This window comes from Cylas formicarius, unplaced genomic scaffold (assembly GCF_029955315.1).
Source record: "Cylas formicarius isolate icCylForm1 unplaced genomic scaffold, icCylForm1.1 PGA_scaffold_3__17_contigs__length_32017465, whole genome shotgun sequence".
Taxonomy (NCBI): Eukaryota; Metazoa; Arthropoda; class Insecta; order Coleoptera; family Brentidae; genus Cylas; species Cylas formicarius.
The window spans coordinates 26,519,175-26,540,630 of NW_026844326.1; the positions used below are offsets into that span (position 1 = coordinate 26,519,175).

The window sequence follows — 21,456 nt, forward strand, 5'->3', positions numbered from 1 at the left end:
TTGACCTTTCGAGAAATCAATTACTTTCTAGATGCGAAAATTCTCTAGAACTTTTGTATATTGACCTTTCGAGAAATCAATTACTTTCTAGATGCGAAAATTCTCTAGAACTTTTGTATATTGACTTTTCGAGAAGTCAATTACTTTCTAGATGCGAAAATTCTCTAGAACTTTTGTATATTGACCTTTCGAGAAGTCAATTACTTTCTAGATGCGAAAATTCTCTAGAACTTTTGTATATTAACCTTTCGAGAAATCAATTACTTTCTAGATGCGAAAATTCTCTAGAACTTTTGTATATTGACCTTTCGAGAAATCAATTACTTTCTAGATGCGAAAATTCTCTAGAACTTTTGTATATTGACCTTTCGAGAAATCAATTACTTTCTAGATGCGAAAATTCTCTAGAACTTTTGTATATTGACCTTTCGAGAAGTCAATTACTTTCTAGATGCGAAAATTCTCTAGAACTTTTGTATATTGACCTTTCGAGAAGTCAATTACTTTCTAGATGCGAAAATTCTCTAGAACTTTTGTATATTAACCTTTCGAGAAATCAATTACTTTCTAGATGCGAAAATTCTCTAGAACTTTTGTATATTGACCTTTCGAGAAGTCAATTACTTTCTAGATGCGAAAATTCTCTAGAACTTTTGTATATTGACCTTTCGAGAAATCAATTACTTTCTAGATGCGAAAATTCTCTAGAACTTTTGTATATTGACCTTTCGAGAAATCAATTACTTTCTAGATGCGAAAATTCTCTAGAACTTTTGTATATTGACCTTTCGAGAAATCAATTACTTTCTAGATGCGAAAATTCTCTAGAACTTTTGTATATTGACCTTTCGAGAAGTCAATTACTTTCTAGATGCGAAAATTCTCTAGAACTTTTGTATATTAACCTTTCGAGAAATCAATTACTTTCTAGATGCGAAAATTCTCTAGAACTTTTGTATATTGACCTTTCGAGAAATCAATTACTTTCTAGATGCGAAAATTCTCTAGAACTTTTGTATATTGACCTTTCGAGAAGTCAATTACTTTCTAGATGCGAAAATTCTCTAGAACTTTTGTATATTGGCCTTTCGAGAAATCAATTACTTTCTAGATGCGAAAATTCTCTAGAACTTTTGTATATTGACCTTTCGAGAAATCAATTACTTTCTAGATGCGAAAATTCTCTAGAACTTTTGTATATTCACCTTTCGAGAAATCAATTACTTTCTAGATGCGAAAATTCTCTCGAACTTTTGTATATTGACCTTTCGAGAAATCAATTACTTTCTAGATGCGAAAATTATCTAGAACTTTTGTATATTGACCTTTCGAGAAATCAATTACTTTCTAGATGCGAAAATTCTCTAGAACTTTTGTATATTGACCTTTCGTAAAATCAATTACTTTCTAGAGCTGAAAATTATCTAGAACTTTGGTATATCGAGCAGGCGAGATATTTTTTGATATATGTATTAAAAACTTGATAACTGTTAGTCAATGTAAAACGGAAAGTTCTCTAAAAACATTGATTGGATGTTTGAAAAGCTAACAAATTTCTAGACCGCAAAGTCCTGAAAAACTTTCATTGAACTTCTAAGAAACTAAATTTCTAGAGCAGTGCCCCCACAACTTTCGGAAAATTGCAGCACTTTGAGATTTTTTTTAAATTTAAGAAACTGCAAACCCCGACGGTAATCGCCTTGAATGCGAATCTTCAACAATTATACTAATTAGAACTATTAAGAATATTTATTAATGAACTTTCGGAAAGCTACCTCCAAGAGGCATTTCGAAACTTCAACAACCACTAATTACAATGACTAAAAATGTGTAAAATATAAATCTAAGAGAATTTTGATTTATTCACCTTTAGTAAAGCTAAACATATGTCTGAAACTCAATTAATATCGATAAAGGAAAATTCATCGGAAAGCTAGACATATTGATCAAAGGCTAATTTCTAGAGCGGAAAATTCTCTGCAATTAATATTTTTTTAGAATTCATTCCTAAAACTGAATTAATTTCGAGAGAGCAAAATTTTGTATATACGGAAAGATAGAATTTGAACATATTTATAAAAAAAAACATACTACCGTTCTTCAACGCCCAATATCTAGAATGAAAAACTCTCCTAATTTCCAGAGAGGAAAAGTTTCAACATGTTGAGTTTTCGGAATGCTACAGATTTGATATATTTATAAAAAAAGGCGGCATATAACAACTGCGTTCAATACGCAACTTCAAATTTTAACTTCTCACGTAAAAATTCCTGCAGCTACTAACAGCGAATTAATTTCTAAAAGCTAAAAATTAGTTTCGTTAGAGGAAAATTCTCCACATATTGACGTTTCCGAAAGCTACTGATTTGACATATTTATAAAAAACCAAATATCTCTATAACAATCACAACGCAAAACTTCAAAGGCTAATTTCTAGCGTGAAAAACTCTTTAAAACTCCTATTTTTTTTAGATTGTTTATATATTGAGTTTTCAAGAAGCTAAATTTACTTCTAAAACGGCATTAATTTCTAATAGCTGAATTAATTTAGCTAGATGAAAATTCTCTACACATGTCGGAAAGATACTGATATGACATATTTATAAAAAACCGAATATCTCTATAGCGATTTCATTCAACGCACAACTTTAAAGGCTAATTTCTAGCGTTGAAAACTCTTTAATAGTCCTATTTTCTTATATTTTTGATTTAGTGAGTTTTCAAGGGGCTAAATTTACTTCTAAAACGGCATTAATTTCTAATAGCTGAATTAATTTCGCTAGTCGAAAATCCTCTAAATATTGAGATTTCGGAAAGCTACTGATTTGTCATTTGTCATCTCTATAACGATCGCATTCAACGCGAGGCTAATTTCTGGAGTGGAAAACTCAAGTAAAGTAAATTTGGCTTTCAAGAAGCTAAATTTACTTCTTAAACTTAAAATTCGCTACATATTGAAATTTCGGAAAGCTACTGATTTGACCTATCAAATGTTGAGCTTTCATGAAGCTAAATTTATTCCTAACCCAGAATTAATATCGCTAGAGGAAAATTCTCTACATATTCAGCTTCAGCTACAGATTTGACACAGTTGTAAAAACTACCATATACTTTTCGAACGGAATTAATTGCTTAAAGCTAATTTCGATGGAGGAAAACTATCTATATATTGTGCTTTAGGAAAGCCCGAATTCAGTTCTACAACGGAATTAATTTATAAAAGCTGAATTAACTTCGCTTGTGGAATATGTCTTTCAAATAACCACCGGATTCGTTACTAAGTGTTCCCTAATGTTTAAATATTAAAATATAATGATGGAAAACGGAAAAATAATACGAAATTCGTAAAAACAACTTCAAAAAAGTGACACACTCAAATTATCAAACGTTCAAAAGTAAATCTAGCGTCGCGTTCTCGATTTTTGTTTATTTATTCGCGTAGCACTCCGTCACTAAGTTACTGTTTTTTAACATCGCTAGGGGAAAATTCTCTAGATACTCGGCTTCGTAAAAGCTACAGATTTGAAATAATTATTAAAAATAACCTATATTTTTAGATCTGAATTAATTGCTAAAAGCTGGTTTAATTTCGATAGAGGAAAACTGTCTATATATTGTGCTTTAGCAAAGCCCAAATTCATTTCTGCAACGAAATAAATTTCTAAGAGCTGAATTAACTTCGCTAGAGTATAATTCTGTACATACTCAGCTTCCGGCAAGCTACAGATTTGACAAAATTATAAAAAAATACCATATATTTTTAAAACGGAATTAATTGCTAAAAGCTGATTTAATTTCGATAGAGGACAATTGTCTATATATTGTGCTTTAGCAAAGCCCAAATTCATTTCTGCAACGAAATAAATTTCTAAAAGCTGAATTAACTTCGCTAGAGTATAATTCACTACATACTCAGCTTCCGGCAAGCTACAGATTTGACAAAATTATAAAAAAAATACCATCTATTTTTAAAACGCAATTAATTGCTAAAAGCTGATTTAATTTCGATGGAGGAAAACTGTCTATATATTGTGCTTTAGCAAAGCCCAAATTCATTTCTGCAACGAAATAAATTTCTAAAAGCTGAATTAACTTCGCTAGAGTATAATTCTGTACATACTCAGCTTCCGGCAAGCTACAGATTTGACAAAATTATAAAAAAATACCATATATTTTTAAAACGGAATTAATTGCTAAAAGCTGATTTAATTTCGATAGAGGACAATTGTCTATATATTGTGCTTTAGCAAAGCCCAAATTCATTTCTGCAACGAAATAAATTTCTAAAAGCTGAATTAACTTCGCTAGAGTATAATTCACTACATACTCAGCTTCCGGCAAGCTACAGATTTGACAAAATTATAAAAAAAATACCATCTATTTTTAAAACGCAATTAATTGCTAAAAGCTGATTTAATTTCGATGGAGGAAAACTGTCTATATATTGTGCTTTAGCAAAGCCCAAATTCATTTCTGCAACGAAATAAATTTCTAAAAGCTGAATTAACTTCGCTAGAGTATAATTCTGTACATACTCAGCTTCCGGCAAGCTACAGATTTGACAAAATTATAAAAAAATACCATATATTTTTAAAACGGAATTAATTGCTAAAAGCTGATTTAATTTCGATAGAGGACAATTGTCTATATATTGTGCTTTAGCAAAGCCCAAATTCATTTCTGCAACGAAATAAATTTCTAAAAGCTGAATTAACTTCGCTAGAGTATAATTCACTACATACTCAGCTTCCGGCAAGCTACAGATTTGACAAAATTATAAAAAAAATACCATCTATTTTTAAAACGCAATTAATTGCTAAAAGCTGATTTAATTTCGATGGAGGAAAACTGTCTATATATTGTGCTTTAGCAAAGCCCAAATTCATTTCTGCAACGAAATAAATTTCTAAAAGCTGAATTAACTTCGCTAGAGTATAATTCACTACATACTCAGCTTCCGGCAAGCTACAGATTTGACAAAATTATAAAAAAAATACCATCTATTTTTAAAACGCAATTAATTGCTAAAAGCTGATTTAATTTCGATAGAGGAAAACTGTCTATATATTGTGCTTTAGCAAAGCCCAAATTCATTTCTGCAACGAAATAAATTTCTAAAAGCTGAATTAACTTCGCTAGAGTATAATTCTGTACATACTCAGCTTCCGGCAAGCTACAGATTTGACAAAATTATAAAAAAATACCATATATTTTTAAAACGGAATTAATTGCTAAAAGCTGATTTAATTTCGATAGAGGACAATTGTCTATATATTGTGCTTTAGCAAAGCCCAAATTCATTTCTGCAACGAAATAAATTTCTAAAAGCTGAATTAACTTCGCTAGAGTATAATTCACTACATACTCAGCTTCCGGCAAGCTACAGATTTGACAAAATTATAAAAAAAATACCATCTATTTTTAAAACGCAATTAATTGCTAAAAGCTGATTTAATTTCGATGGAGGAAAACTGTCTATATATTGTGCTTTAGCAAAGCCCAAATTCATTTCTGCAACGAAATAAATTTCTAAAAGCTGAATTAACTTCGCTAGAGTATAATTCACTACATACTCAGCTTCCGGCAAGCTACAGATTTGACAAAATTATAAAAAAAATACCATCTATTTTTAAAACGCAATTAATTGCTAAAAGCTGATTTAATTTCGATAGAGGAAAACTGTCTATGTATTGTGCTTTAGCAAAGCCCAAATTCATTTCTGCAACGAAATAAATTTCTAAAAGCTGAATTAACTTCGCTAGAGTATAATTCACTACATACTCAGCTTCCGGCAAGCTACAGATTTGACAAAATTATAAAAATATACCATATATTTTTAAAACGCAATTAATTGCTAAAAGCTGATTTAATTTCGATAGAGGAAAACTGTCTATGTATTGTGCTTTAGCAAAGCCCAAATTCATTTCTGCAACGAAATAAATTTCTAAAAGCTGAATTAACTTCGCTAGAGTATAATTCACTACATACTCAGCTTCCGGCAAGCTACAGATTTGACAAAATTATAAAAAAAATACCATCTATTTTTAAAACGCAATTAATTGCTAAAAGCTGATTTAATTTCGATAGAGGAAAACTGTCTATGTATTGTGCTTTAGCAAAGCCCAAATTCATTTCTGCAACGAAATAAATTTCTAAAAGCTGAATTAACTTCGCTAGAGTATAATTCACTACATACTCAGCTTCCGGCAAGCTACAGATTTGACAAAATTATAAAAAAAATACCATCTATTTTTAAAACGCAATTAATTGCTAAAAGCTGATTTAATTTCGATGGAGGAAAACTGTCTATATATTGTGCTTTAGCGAAGCCCAAATTCATTTCTGCAACGAAATAAATTTCTAAAAGCTGAATTAACTTCGCTAAAGTATAATTCACTACATACTCAGCTTCCGGCAAGCTACAGATTTGACAAAATTATAAAAAAAATACCATCTATTTTTAAAACGCAATTAATTGCTAAAAGCTGATTTAATTTCGATAGAGGAAAACTGTCTATATATTGTGCTTTAGCAAAGCCCAAATTCATTTCTGCAACGAAATAAATTTCTAAAAGCTGAATTAACTTCGCTAGAGTATAATTCTGTACATACTCAGCTTCCGGCAAGCTACAGATTTGACAAAATTATAAAAAAATACCATATATTTTTAAAACGGAATTAATTGCTAAAAGCTGATTTAATTTCGATAGAGGACAATTGTCTATATATTGTGCTTTAGCAAAGCCCAAATTCATTTCTGCAACGAAATAAATTTCTAAAAGCTGAATTAACTTCGCTAGAGTATAATTCACTACATACTCAGCTTCCGGCAAGCTACAGATTTGACAAAATTATAAAAAAAATACCGTCTATTTTTAAAACGCAATTAATTGCTAAAAGCTGGTTTAATTTCGATAGAGGAAAACTGTCTATATATTGTGCTTTAGCAAAGCCCAAATTCATTTCTGCAACGAAATAAATTTCTAAAAGCTGAATTAACTTCGCTAGAGTATAATTCTGTACATACTCAGCTTCCGGCAAGCTACAGATTTGACAAAATTATAAAAAAATACCATATATTTTTAAAACGGAATTAATTGCTAAAAGCTGATTTAATTTCGATAGAGGACAATTGTCTATATATTGTGCTTTAGCAAAGCCCAAATTCATTTCTGCAACGAAATAAATTTCTAAAAGCTGAATTAACTTCGCTAGAGTATAATTCACTACATACTCAGCTTCCGGCAAGCTACAGATTTGACAAAATTATAAAAAAAATACCATCTATTTTTAAAACGCAATTAATTGCTAAAAGCTGATTTAATTTCGATGGAGGAAAACTGTCTATATATTGTGCTTTAGCAAAGCCCAAATTCATTTCTGCAACGAAATAAATTTCTAAAAGCTGAATTAACTTCGCTAAAGTATAATTCACTACATACTCAGCTTCCGGCAAGCTACAGATTTGACAAAATTATAAAAAAAATACCATCTATTTTTAAAACGCAATTAATTGCTAAAAGCTGATTTAATTTCGATAGAGGAAAACTGTCTATATATTGTGCTTTAGCAAAGCCCAAATTCATTTCTGCAACGAAATAAATTTCTAAAAGCTGAATTAACTTCGCTAGAGTATAATTCTGTACATACTCAGCTTCCGGCAAGCTACAGATTTGACAAAATTATAAAAAAATACCATATATTTTTAAAACGGAATTAATTGCTAAAAGCTGATTTAATTTCGATAGAGGACAATTGTCTATATATTGTGCTTTAGCAAAGCCCAAATTCATTTCTGCAACGAAATAAATTTCTAAAAGCTGAATTAACTTCGCTAGAGTATAATTCACTACATACTCAGCTTCCGGCAAGCTACAGATTTGACAAAATTATAAAAAAAATACCATCTATTTTTAAAACGCAATTAATTGCTAAAAGCTGATTTAATTTCGATAGAGGAAAACTGTCTATATATTGTGCTTTAGCAAAGCCCAAATTCATTTCTGCAACGAAATAAATTTCTAAAAGCTGAATTAACTTCGCTAGAGTATAATTCTGTACATACTCAGCTTCCGGCAAGCTACAGATTTGACAAAATTATAAAAAAATACCATATATTTTTAAAACGGAATTAATTGCTAAAAGCTGATTTAATTTCGATAGAGGACAATTGTCTATATATTGTGCTTTAGCAAAGCCCAAATTCATTTCTGCAACGAAATAAATTTCTAAAAGCTGAATTAACTTCGCTAGAGTATAATTCACTACATACTCAGCTTCCGGCAAGCTACAGATTTGACAAAATTATAAAAAAAATACCGTCTATTTTTAAAACGCAATTAATTGCTAAAAGCTGGTTTAATTTCGATAGAGGAAAACTGTCTATATATTGTGCTTTAGCAAAGCCCAAATTCATTTCTGCAACGAAATAAATTTCTAAAAGCTGAATTAACTTCGCTAGAGTATAATTCTGTACATACTCAGCTTCCGGCAAGCTACAGATTTGACAAAATTATAAAAAAATACCATATATTTTTAAAACGGAATTAATTGCTAAAAGCTGATTTAATTTCGATAGAGGACAATTGTCTATATATTGTGCTTTAGCAAAGCCCAAATTCATTTCTGCAACGAAATAAATTTCTAAAAGCTGAATTAACTTCGCTAGAGTATAATTCACTACATACTCAGCTTCCGGCAAGCTACAGATTTGACAAAATTATAAAAAAAATACCGTCTATTTTTAAAACGCAATTAATTGCTAAAAGCTGGTTTAATTTTGATAGAGGAAAACTGTCTATATATTGTGCTTTAGCAAAGCCCAAATTCATTTCTGCAACGAAATAAATTTCTAAAAGCTGAATTAACTTCGCTAGAGTATAATTCACTACATACTCAGCTTCCGGCAAGCTACAGATTTGACAAAATTATAAAAAAAATACCGTCTATTTTTAAAACGCAATTAATTGCTAAAAGCTGATTTAATTTCGATAGAGGAAAACTGTCTATATATTGTGCTTTAGCAAAGCCCAAATTCATTTCTGCAACGAAATACATTTCTAAAAGCTGAATTAACTTCGCTAGAGTATAATTCTCTACATACTCAGCTTCCGGCAAGCTACAGATTTGACAAAATTATAAAAACATACCATATATTTTTAAAACGGAATTAATTGCTAAAAGCTGATTTAATTTCGATAGAGGAAAACTGTCTATATATTGTGCTTTAGCAAAGCCCAAATTCATTTCTGCAACGAAATAAATTTCTAAAAGCTGAATTAACTTCGCTAGAGTATAATTCTGTACATACTCAGCTTCCGGCAAGCTACAGATTTGACAAAATTATAAAAAAATACCATATATTTTTAAAACGGAATTAATTGCTAAAAGCTGATTTAATTTCGATAGAGGAAAACTGTCTATATATTGTGCTTTAGCAAAGCCCAAATTCACTTCTACAACGAAATTAATTTCTAAACACTGAATTAAACTCGATAGGGAAAATTATCAACATATTCAGATTCCGGAAAAAATGGCATAACGACTGTGTTTAACGCGATCCTTTCAGGACTAATTTGTTGGGCTAATGAAAAATTCTCTGCTTACGACTAATGTATCGAGCTTTGGGAAAGCTCCGTGACGCGATCTGCGGGGACCGTTCGTAATAAATACGCGGTCGCCAACGTTTCGAAATCTGTCATAACGAAGACACATTCCCCCGACGTTTCGGGAACATTAAACGAGCCGGAGACCGCCGATAAACAATGGAAGGCGGGCGCGTCTGCGGGACCATTTTTCAGGATTTTCCCTAACGGTCTTCCGCGAGTTTATTTTTCCCTTTTGCGAGTGCGATAAGTCGAATCCGTATACGTCCCGGGCGGAATAGAAAATTAATCCGGACCCGACGCTATTTTTTTTTATTTTCGTACCTCTCGTTTCCTTTTTCATTCTTTTTTTACGAAAAACGGTGAAAATGTTAAATTAATAATAATAGAAATAAAGAATACTATAATTAATTTTAAATTTTATTGACATTTTTGCTTTATTTTATGTCAAAAAAAGTCCGAAAATAAACGAATCCGTTTTATGTTATTACTTTTTTGCACTTTTGCAAAAATTGAAAAAAAAAGAATTAATTTTGTCGGATTTCCTCTTTTGCGTTTTGCTATATCTTGTATAAAAAACAATGGAAAAAATTACATAAACCTTTTTTGCATTTTTGCTTAATTTTGTTTCAAAATTAGTGGAAAAAAATAACGCATATCAACATTTAAGTTGCAATAAATAATTCAATTTATGACACTAAACGCACGGCAATAATCGTGACGTCATACCGCTGCTTTTCGATCCATACAGCGACATGTTATACTCTGGTTATAGGCCGAGAATTATATTATTTACGTTTATTTTTGGCTCGTGTAAAGGTGTGTTTGTATTTGATCTACGCCAGTTTGTATTGATGCGTAGTGCGCTTTACGTGTTAATAACAGAAACAACATAAAACCAATATGACAAATCATACCATCGTGTTTGAGTACAACCCGAAAGACGCCAGATAAACTGTAGATTCGTCTACCAGAAAATAAAAGCCGTTGTTTTATGTTCAGGCGTCACTTAAGCCTTAATCGTGCAAACATTTTTAACTCTTTGAATGTGCACCCATCCTATTGCGGTCTCTATAGGAGTGGCTTCCTGATCCATATAAAATAAAGAACACTTTAAGTTATCAATGCCAATATACTTTAAAATCAGTATTTACGTTTCCAATAGTTAAAAAAAGTCCTTTTTGTTTTTATGTTGAATAATTTACATTTTATTTGATATACCATTTGAATTTTAAAATCTCGAAAATTTTAGGCTGATTACATTATTATATTAATGTAAAACTAGCAGATAAGAAAAGCAAGCGACATTATCAAGACTAAAATTAAAATGGTACTGTCCGGCCTAATCTTACAAGCGAATTGACGTCACAACCGGTCACAGCCAATGACAGCGCGTTTCAAAGAGGATTTAAATTTTACAATTTTTAATTGCTTATGTTTGATACATAGAACGACGAAATTATTTTTTTGCTGTGTTTTAATAGTATAAACGAACTTTTACAAGCAATATTTTTCAAATTAAAATTTTGTTTAAGTTCCCTCTTGCTCGCAAACTCGTTTATATTTAGGCATTTGTAGTAATTTATGTACAATTTACTTTTTGCGTTTTTGCTATATCGAGTGCTGAATTATGTGGAAAAAATAATGGTAAATATCGAGTTCCAATTTTTAATACACTTTTTGGATTTTCGCATTATTTTGTTTCAAAACAGTCGACAGACTCGCAAAATTAACTAAAATAATTTTATATTATTTTTAATTTCAATTGGGCTGCGAATTTAGAAGCTAAAATTTGTTACCTTCTTTTTAGATTGCGCGTACGCCACTGCCGCGCGAAAATAAAGCGGAGTTTGTCGATGCGTCGCATCTTTCTACGCGATGGTTGTCGCACAAATATTTTCCAGTTTACTTTTTATGGTCCATGACGTTCGGACGACATTGCGCGTTTATCATATTAGCCGGATTCGCGGTTGATGAAAATGAATGTTGTGGCGTACGCGACGGTCCAATTGTCTTATACCAAATACACGAGAAATTTCTTTTTGTTTTTAGTTTGTACGGAAAGCATATAAATTTTCTTTCTTTTTCCCTCGATAATGCGTAGTTTTAGATAGATTACATGTCTGACAGTCCTATGGCAGAGATTCACTTATTTATTTTAACGTCCTTGACATTAAAAATACGCGTGCCGCTGATGTTTCTTAAAATAAAAATTATTCTTGCCCGATTTCGCGAGTTTTGAAGTTAGAATTATTTTCCTTAAGGTATTTTTGGGTATTTTCTGATAGGTCAAAATCCGTTACACACTTTACAAATTTGAAATTAAATTGAGATCAATTATTTAAATTAAAACTTTTTAAAATTACGAAAAATTTTGTGTCCTACAAACTACAGCATACTAAAAATCAACAAACTGTAAAATAAACAGGCGTAAAGCAGAACACAAAATATAGACCGCAGCCACAATAGCAATAGCCACGTGCTGTCCCATTTTGAAATTACGCGCACTCTAAAATCGGATTTTGAGTAGCGGCAGTAGCTTCTGAGTAATACGAGGAATTTTTTTAAATGTACGTCAACTTTTTGCGTAGAATTCAGTGTTGTTCTGCAAGTATACGGAGTCAGGTTAAAAAGTTATCGGACCCTTTTTTTTTAAATTCGTCACAGTAATACGTAGTAAATATTTTTCAAATATGTAAAAACTGACACAAGTCTGATTTTAAAGTTGTTCTTGGTCTGCGATTTGTCAGCCTATCTTGTTTTAGATTTAATAAAATAGGTTGAACAAGAAATTAAATTTTTGAAATTTTTTAAAATTAAATTTACATAAAAATGGCAGAAAACAAGTTAGAATATTAAATATAATCTAGAATTAGCTACAATGTGTATTTTATATTTTGTAATTGCTGAAATAAACAAATTTTACATCATACCTCTAACTATTATTCTTGTCTTCCCATTAATTTAGTTAAATAAAATTAGTTCCCACTCTCTGCACAAACCTCACACATCCAATCAAAACCAATAAATTTGAAGGTTTCAGAACTTGTGGGACACTTTCCCGATGACTTCGAAATTTAATACACTTCTTCCAGGTAGAGAATTTTTAAGTACTTCTACGAGGGCATCGCCAAAATTTCCCGGCCTAAATATGAACTTCTTCGTCGTTAAACCGCACTCCACGTAAGTCCTTTTTCAAATATCCAAACAAATAATAGTCGCTGGGGGCCATATCTGGACTATAGGGAGTATGATCTATCTGTTGGAACCCACACTCTAAAATGGCAGCTTGTGCAACACCACCAGTATGGACAGGTGCATTATTGTGCAAAAGACGCACGCCTCTGGTCAGTTTTAGTCGACGCTTTACACGTATGCAGTCTCGGAATTTATGTAATAATGTTGCGTAATATTTACCATTGACAGTGGTATTAGTTTCTTTAAAATCTATCAAAAGAATTCCTTCACAATCCCAAAAGATCGTGGCCATCACCTTTTTTGTTGACTGGTAGACTCTGAATTTTCTTGGAGGTGCTTCACCCTTACGACGCCACTCCATTGATTCTTTTTTCGATAGAGAACTATAGTTTCATCTCCCGTCACAATAGTTTCTATCACAGGCGTTCCGACCCAAAGAGTTCCAAAAAAGACCGCGCGCACTCGACACGGCGTTGTTTTTGAATAGCCGAAAGGTTTTTAGGAACCCATCTTGCACTAACCTGATGCATACCTAAATGATCATGCAGGATTCGTAATTTCTGAGATTTCCTTGACCTTTAAAAGTCAATCACTCAATACCACCTCTTCCACAATCGCAACAATGTCTTCCGTTATGACCTCCACTGGTCGACCAGTTCTTGAACCATCTTCAAGGGACTTCTGCCCCATTTTTTCGGACACGTCTTGTTTAAAATGCTATCAATAAAAAACTATTTGACACAAGTTTTATTTTTTTTTTCGTAGCCTACTAAGATATATATTTAAAAGAAGACAAAGTTTTATCGGAGCTGCATCTATGTCAGGCGGGAAAATTTTGGCGCTAACCTCGTACACTCTGAGCGCCAATTCGCTAATGCGCATGCGTTAGCATTCCTGATGTGTCGGTAATTAAATAATTAGAACAAATATCATGCTTCCGTCTAAGAAGACGCCACAGAAAGGGAGAGACTAAAGTGAGGTTAGAAATCACCATTAGGGTTACGTGTGAGGAAAAATCCGGTCCATTATTATTTTTTAAACTCTCTTAATATTAAACGAATAAACATTTCTTTGCGGTCGTGCGCTGTTAATTTGACCTTCCAGCAATTTCCGATAAGATAACCGACCTACTGTTTGCTATAAAACCGATTGTTGCGTATTTTTTTCAGAGACGCGACTATAAAATGCCCGACGAACTGCCGGAAACCCATCCGGAACACCCGCGGAGGTTAATCCCGGAACTCTGCAGGCAGTTCTACGACCTGGGCTGGGTCACAGGGACAGGTACGCCAGTGCCGCGCGCACACACTTTTTGTTTAAGTTTAAAGAACGATTTTAGGTGGAGGAATAAGCATTAAAAACGGCGAAAAGATCTATATCGCACCGTCCGGCGTCCAGAAAGAGAGACTCCAACCGGACGACATGTTCGTCCAGAATATCAACGGCGTCGACTTGGAACTGCCGCCGCCCGAGAAGAAATTGAAAAAGAGCCAGTGCACGCCACTGTTTATGTGCGCGTATACCCGCAGGAGTGCCGGAGCCGTCATTCACACGCATTCTAAGGCCGCCCTGATCGCCACCATGATCTTCCCCGGCAAAGAGTTCAAGTGCACGCATTTGGAGATGATCAAGGGGATCAAGAATCAAAAGCTGGGGCGGAATTTCCGCTACGACGAAGAGTTGGTGGTGCCCATCATCGAAAACACGCCCTTCGAAGAAGATCTCACGGAACGCTTGGAAGAAGCCATCAGGGAGTATCCGCATACGTGTGCCGTGCTCGTTAGAAGACACGGGGTAGTTTTGAGCGTAACGAGATGCGTTTATTTCTTAACGTGTTCCCGATTTTGCAGGTTTACGTGTGGGGCGATACGTGGCAACAGGCGAAAACAATGACTGAATGTTACGATTACCTGTTCGACGTCGTCGCTCAGCTGAAACAGCGGGGAATCGAACCGTCGTGGACTCCGGAACAGTATGAACTATGCCAAAAAAGAAACGGCAACCAATAAGATATCATTTAACCTACCCCTCTTGTTATTAAGACGAAATAAAGAAATTTGTTTATATATGAACTAATTGTAGGTTATTGTGAAACGAAGGGATTTGATTTTCCGCTTACCTTATAACTAACCAAAACTGCACGAAAACATTTAGTAGTTCTACATAATTATAAAAACGAAATGGTTGCCATGGGCACGCACATGTGCTTCTTAGAATCAAGTAATACTAGTAATACCTAGGTGGCGCTGGTTGTTAACTCATCATGGCTGGCACTATTCTGTGACCGGTGCATAATGACCAATCCTACCTATTTTTTATATAGGCAATTTACTTTAAATTGTAATTTTTAATCGTTGTTTTATCATTAAGACATTGTGCTGAGCCATCCCAATAAATTAGTAAGTGATTTCTGATCAGTTTCTTCGTTTCAGTATGTAAGTTTTTTGGTATATTTGTTTATTTTTGAATTAATGGGAGTTGTCCTGTTATGATGCTAATAACGATACTTACATACAACAATTCAAAAACAGCACTATTGTTACGTTGAGCGGTTCTATAAAATGTTCTCGAGAACTAAAGGTTATTCTAACCGAAACTATATATCAATGACATTTGGAATTTCTACTCTAGATTCTACAATTATCTACTTAGGGTTTGCAAAAAAAAAAACGGTTGCTTTTTAAAGCAGCTAAATATTTTCAATTTGTATTGTACAGAGAGGGAAAAGAAAAAGGAAGTATTTATTTTATGAATTTTTGGGATCTATTGGAAGCAATCATACTCGGTTTCAAAATATGTTTTCAACAATATTACATTTTGGGAAAAATGTACATTTTTTTATCACCATAGACGCGTGTGTTTAACCCAAAAACAAAAATAGTTTTCGATGGTTCCACATTAAAATTTTTGGTTGGTTCTGTAGAACTATGACAACTGCGCAAGATTATTTTTATCTATTGACTCATTTTTAACATATTCAGAGAGATGAGCCAATTTTATAAAATGAAAAACTTTCATTACATTATATTGCAGGGAAACACATATTGTCATTTTTTTTAGTCTTGCTACTCAAATATGAAGAAAAATGATTCGATGCTCACTCTATATCCTTCTGTTGAGAAAAAATCCTATTCTAATCCCTGATTAACTAACCACACCCTTCTGGTGTCTCCTAATAATTATGGCACGTGAAAAAAATTCTTGCTTTTTGTTCGTTTCTTAACATCATTTTTATTTGATAGTTCCATTAGTTCCAGTGTAGAATTTTTCTCACGAGATGCGGAGCTTTTTGGGAGCAGCTGAATTTTTGAAATGAGACTCGCAAAGTTGTCAGGTATTTATTAGAAAAACAAAATTTTCGAACAATAATCAACGAACAATTAAAGATGCTTTCTTCCTCGGCTACATTAATAAACGTGAACCCTACGACTAGGACGATAAATGCAACTCAAACGCGTAACGATCGCTCTGGTCCATCCCGAACGGAAAAGCTCTCACTCTCGGTCGAACCCGAAAAACACTTAACTTTAATAAACGCCCAACGTCGAAGTTTTCTCGTAAAAAAGCATATAGGCGGTGCTTTGCAATACTTCGTCTACCGTCACCTCCCGTATTTCGACGTCGGAGGTATAATACCACCTACAAAAATACAAAAATGTCATTAGCGACCTTAAAAAATAAATTTAAACTAACCTATTATTCTGGTGGCCCCTTCTATAGGTAACGAAATGTCCGGAATGCGCGTCGCCCGTATGCACCACCACTGCCGCGAGTTGATAAACGTTCCTGAACTCGCCGCCCATGTCGTTTAGGGAACTGCCGGCCCAGCACAGGGGCGTGCTACTAGACAAGGGGCTCCCTCCTTCACTCGTGCTGGTGTAACTCTAAAATATGTAAAAGATTTCGTCGGTTCCGCGCCATCTGCCTTTAAATAGGGGGTCACATCTATTCACCGTATTTTGTACTAATTCATACCACCAAAGGAAAAAAAAATTGATGCGGCGTTTAAGAGGAAAAGACTAGCAGCTAGCTTGCATTAAATTTTGCAGTCAATGTGTGGACCAAAAACTACTAAGTAGAAACACCTACGTTGACTTACTGAATCTCACTAGCACGGGAACGATATTTGTCTTTCTGTCTAAGTCAACTTTCCATATACCACTCCTTTCCTTCCCCTACTATCTTTGTTTAAACATACGGCAAAACAGATTCGTATTATATGGTCTGTCTCAAAATATGGCTTTTGATGGCAATTCTGCCCGTCCATATTGTAAGACAGAGAATCTGGGACGGACTTTTAAAATATTTAAATATTATATTATGTATAATAAAATCACTTTAGTACTAATAGAAAATACGTGGACACTAAATATATCCAAGTGATTAATAATAAGTCCGTTTTTATTCTAAATATAATTCTGTCCACTCTCAAAGTTGTCATTTAGATTAATTACAATATTTAATTAAATTTTTACACTTGGAATAACATTTTCTGCTCTCACATTTCAACAAACTGGATGTAATAAAGGGAAATATATTTTCCTTCTTATTATATCTTGTTCACTATTGTCAAGACGGTGAGATTAAAAATCACCACGTTTTTTCTTTCTTCTGATAATTCCCTGTTAACAATGATCTTTATAGAAGATATTGGCGTTTTTGTATCTTTTCGAGCTTCCGTCACGTTTTCCGTCAAAACCCAAGACGATATACTTCGGGACAAACCATACCCACTGTTTTTGAGGAGACGATTTTAGTTTTTGGATTTCTTATAAAATTTTAAGAGATTTGTGCGATCAATTAATGAATCGTTTTGTTATTAATGGGTGTCGTTGTCCTATGTTAAAAATATTAGACTACTGAACATTTTGAGATTCGTGTACGAGAGCCGTACGAGGTGTGTTCAAAAAATAAGGTGACTTTTAAGTTTTATCAAAAAGTATTTATTTATTTACCAAAATTAATGTTGTCCCCTTAAAAGCAATCCCACACTTATGCCAACCATTTTTCCAATCTTCCAAGCACTTCTGGTAAGTACTTTCTGGTAGAGCCTTGAGATTTTCCAGCAATTTTTTCTTTATCTCCTCAATCCTTCCCTTCATAGATTTCTTGAGTTTTGGGAACAGGCGAAAGTCGCGGGGCCATATCCGGTGAATATGGTGGCTGAGGCATGATTTTGGTTTTGTTTTTGGCCAGAAAGTTAGACACAAACAACGCGATGCAAAATCCATGAATTGTTTTCCCACAATTCCGGACTTTTCTTCATATTTCTTCTCGTAAACGGCACATAGATTCAAGGTAATAAATACTCTTTATTGACGGTACGACCTTGTGGTAAGAACCCTTGATGTACTATGCCACGACAATCAAAGAAAATAGTAAGCAGAACCTTGACATTTGATCGAACTTGACGTGCTTTTTCCAGTCTTGGCGATTCTGGGTTCTTCCATTGAAACGACTGGACTTTGGTTTCGACATCATAACCATATACTCATGATTCGTCACCAGTTATGACCTGTTTAACGGCTCTTGGGCAACGCTGCTTCAACGGTCATTTTGTTTAAAATTAAGCAGTTTCGGAACATAAAAAAAGAAAGATGTACGTAGCCCGCCCAGTTACAAAAGTCACCTTACTTTTTGAACACATCTCGTATATGACAAATCTAGCAGCGTCGTTTGCCATGATTAAAAAGTTATTTGCAGCCTAACAATTTTGCACGAGTATTTTGAAATTGTGTCATAGAAAATAAGGGGAAGGAAAAAATACCAATTATAAAAACAATATGTTGAAAGCAACTCGTAGAATAACTTTCGAACCAAAATTATGTATTGTGATAAAACAAGTAGAGGACCGAGTAAATTTGGAATATTTTTTGTAGTACAAATCAGTACAAAATCAACTCCTTTAAATGCTATTTTTGTTCTTCTCTATTGTGCTTTATTAACAGTTACATTTTCTTATAAAACAAACATGGTATAGTACTTTTACTTTAAATTCAACACCATCCGGATTATTGATGTGAATAAATTGTGTTGTTTGGTGGTACTTACGGAACCCGCCAGTTTTCTTTGATAATGGACCTGCACGAACGTGTAGGCAGACATCGACAGTCTCATCGGAAACTGCACGTAGTCCTGCCGCTTGGACATCCCGCCCGGCTGCCACGTGTTCCTCGAAATGTGTATACACAGACAGACGGGTAGCTTCCCGAAATTCAGAATCTTGATTTGCCTAGACATTAAGGGCGGGAGAGACGGATCCCGGTCCCTGTTACACCCGTCGCACTGGACATCCTGCACCACCTCGGGCGTTACGAAATTCGAGAGCAGCTGGTGCAGTTTATGGCGTCCCCAGCCCAAGTCGCCGGCGCCGCTCGGCAGCGCTAACGACAGGCTTTCGAACTTGTCATACCGCACAGCTGACTAAAACATCCAATAAGGCCGATTACTAAAAATTAGGAGTCCTCTCTAAAGTCAAACCGATAAATTATTTTTTTTTAGATATATTGAAAGGTTATACTTCATACACATTTCAATTGTTTTACTAATAGTACTTATTAGTGCAATCTATACTGAATACCAAATTTACAATATGCTTCAAAGGGTTTAAGAGACGTACAATATTTATTTTTATTACTTCAGAGCTAATGTTACCCTCACCCTCTTTCACACCATTTTTGAAACATTTTGTTTGATCCAAAATTTCATTGTCGTTAATAGGTGTAAAATAAAAGGAATTTAGATTTTCTTATCTCGTTAAGGATAGGACTGACCCGATTAGAATTAGATATTTTTCGCGCTAACTTTTTACCAACATTACAGAAGTAGGAGTTAAATTCATTTACTATTAGTTTTTTGTCAGTTTTTTCAATTTGTTTGATTTCAGATTTATTAGTTTGATCGTTTGTTCCTTTAATTTTTCCATATCTTCTAAGAATCTCTCGAGTTATAACATCAGTAATTTTTTAGAGTGCAAATATTTGGTTTTTTTTATTAACTTTGATAATTCGCTTCTATATTCTTTATAATCGTTTAAAATATTTCAATTATTTTTATTCAAAACGCATTATCCAAGGTTTTGATCTAGCTTTTTTAATGATCACTTTTCTAGTTACCTTTGCTCTACCAATACTTTGCAATAAAGATATTTGTAGACACATTCTTCTGCATGTATTCAGAAAGCAGGTTATGATTGATATATAAAGGTGTTCTTTCTATAAACTTTTCAGGGTAGGGTAATGATCCGTTAAGTCGCTCAACAAGATGACAGCATTAATAGCGGCCCTTTTTCCGTTCCTTTGCCACTAACCAAAAGGTATAATCCATGTACTTGTCATTAGTATAGTCACTCATGAATTCCAACATAACTTTCTTAATTGCTTCTTTTAATCAAATGTTAACATAAATAAAGCACTTTTATCATTTAACTTTAAAACTCCCGTTTGTTGCCCATATTTTCACCACAACCTGGCAGCATTTCGGAATGAATCGAGAAGGGTTGAAAGGAATAGGGCATACATTATTTTACCTACCTTGTATCTGCATTCCGTGCAGCGTAACTGACTAGTAAGCGTGCCTGTAAATGGATGAGAGACGGGTTGTGCGGGAGGCCCGGTCATTTGTACAGCCCGACACGATCTCGAAATCCACCTGTTTCTTCTGATAGCTCCTCCGCGCCAACTGGTTGGCCTGCAAAGCTCATTGAGCGACATAACGCTCCCCATCGAATTATACTCGCTCTCTGCATCATTAGCGTCATCCAACTCTAATTCATTCATTCCCAAAGCGTCCGAAAGACAACCAGCCTTCCTACCCATCTTCTGTGTTTCTTCGTCCAAAGTTGTCAGAATAACGTTCAACAATTCATGAGCGTCCTGTTCTCCAGCCGGTATAACCCAACCCAGTCGCTTCAGGGCGTTAATAACAGCAGCCGGGGCGAAGCTGTCTTGTACAGATTTGTTCGTTCCATTGACTACAGATAACACAGTTGCCAAGGTGTTTCTTAGGCTCGTTTCTCTGGCTGTAGTGTCTTTCTCCAGCCAAGCTACGAAGTTTGGACAGGCAGCCAAAGCGTGAAGAATAGCGTTCAAAAAGCAGGTTCGTCCCAAATTGACCAGTCCCGCCAAACGGCTCCTTCTGCTGCCTGAACCAGTCGCAGGACCCCAAAACACGAACGCTCCAACGACGGCAGCGGCGGTGAGACCCGCGGCCACCAATAGTCTGTCCGATTCCATCCTTAAACATGAAATTCCTGGTTAGAATTTTGCGTCTTAAGATTTTTCTTGATGTATCTTATACCCTGCTTATTTTTTAAGGATTACTCATCCATCCTTTTTGATTGGAATGTGCGAACCGGCATTACTTTTCAGGATTTCCTGGACGGATTGTTTCTAGAAACCTAAATAAATGGCATTGGTTTTGTGCCCAAAATTCAAACATCTCTTTACGCCATTGACATAATTTTGAAGCGACATCTGTTTCACGTTTTCCAACACTTCGTTAGCAAATACAGCTTAATACAATAAATGTAGGTATCTTGTTCTCAAATTAAAGATAACTCATATATTTATTTGAAAACACTTTTTTATAAAATCAAAAACTACTTTTAGTTCTAAGAAGAAGGGGTTGACATATTAACCTAATTCTTCTTTCT

General features: G+C 34.1%; 3 protein-coding genes across 6 annotated transcripts in view; 1 reads left to right on the forward strand and 2 right to left on the reverse strand.

The window, feature by feature from the left end:
- The window catches only part of LOC132699333 (cardioacceleratory peptide receptor-like), a 99,403-nt gene extending 87,929 nt beyond the window's left edge, over positions 1–11,474 (reverse strand). Inside the window, exon 1 of the mRNA XM_060665982.1 lies at positions 11,405–11,474. The gene's annotated coding sequence lies outside the window, so the exon portion shown is untranslated. The remainder of the gene's footprint in view (positions 1–11,404) is intronic.
- The window catches only part of LOC132699334 (probable methylthioribulose-1-phosphate dehydratase), a 106,266-nt gene extending 91,055 nt beyond the window's left edge, over positions 1–15,211 (forward strand). For 3 of the 4 annotated variants that reach the window (XM_060665984.1, XM_060665986.1, XM_060665983.1), the window contains 4 exons: positions 13,973–14,087; positions 14,143–14,597; positions 14,654–14,830; positions 14,868–15,211. In XM_060665984.1, the coding sequence (XP_060521967.1) occupies positions 13,988–14,087; positions 14,143–14,597; positions 14,654–14,812 (714 nt within the window). In that variant the 5' untranslated portion in view covers positions 13,973–13,987 and the 3' untranslated portion in view covers positions 14,813–14,830; positions 14,868–15,211. Of the gene's footprint in view, positions 1–13,703; positions 13,783–13,972; positions 14,088–14,142; positions 14,598–14,653; positions 14,831–14,867 lie in introns of those variants that run through there. The other variant, XM_060665985.1, reaches the window with a different exon arrangement.
- A 922-nt stretch (positions 15,212–16,133) lies between these two features.
- Positions 16,134–21,411, reverse strand: LOC132699315 (ubiquitin carboxyl-terminal hydrolase 30 homolog). Its single transcript, XM_060665958.1, has 5 exons — positions 21,102–21,411; positions 20,336–21,038; positions 18,855–19,226; positions 16,497–16,687; positions 16,134–16,442 (listed from the first exon to the last, which is right to left on the reverse strand). The coding sequence occupies exons 2-5, from the start codon at positions 21,035–21,037 to the stop codon at positions 16,331–16,333; spliced, it is 1,377 nt and encodes a 458-aa protein (XP_060521941.1). The 5' UTR covers position 21,038; positions 21,102–21,411; the 3' UTR covers positions 16,134–16,330.
- Between the last annotated feature and the right edge of the window lie 45 nt (positions 21,412–21,456).

Coding starts and splice junctions, on each gene's coding strand:
- LOC132699315 (XM_060665958.1), bottom strand. CDS start 21,037: ATGGAATCGGACAGACTATTGGTGGCCGCGGGTCTCACCGCCGCTGCC. Junction 19,227..20,335: donor GCACGGAATGCAGATACAAG/GTAGGTAAAATA, acceptor TGGATGTTTTAG/TCAGCTGTGCGGTATGACAA. Junction 16,443..16,496: donor AGGGGCCACCAGAATAATAG/GTTAGTTTAAAT, acceptor GTATTTTTGTAG/GTGGTATTATACCTCCGACG.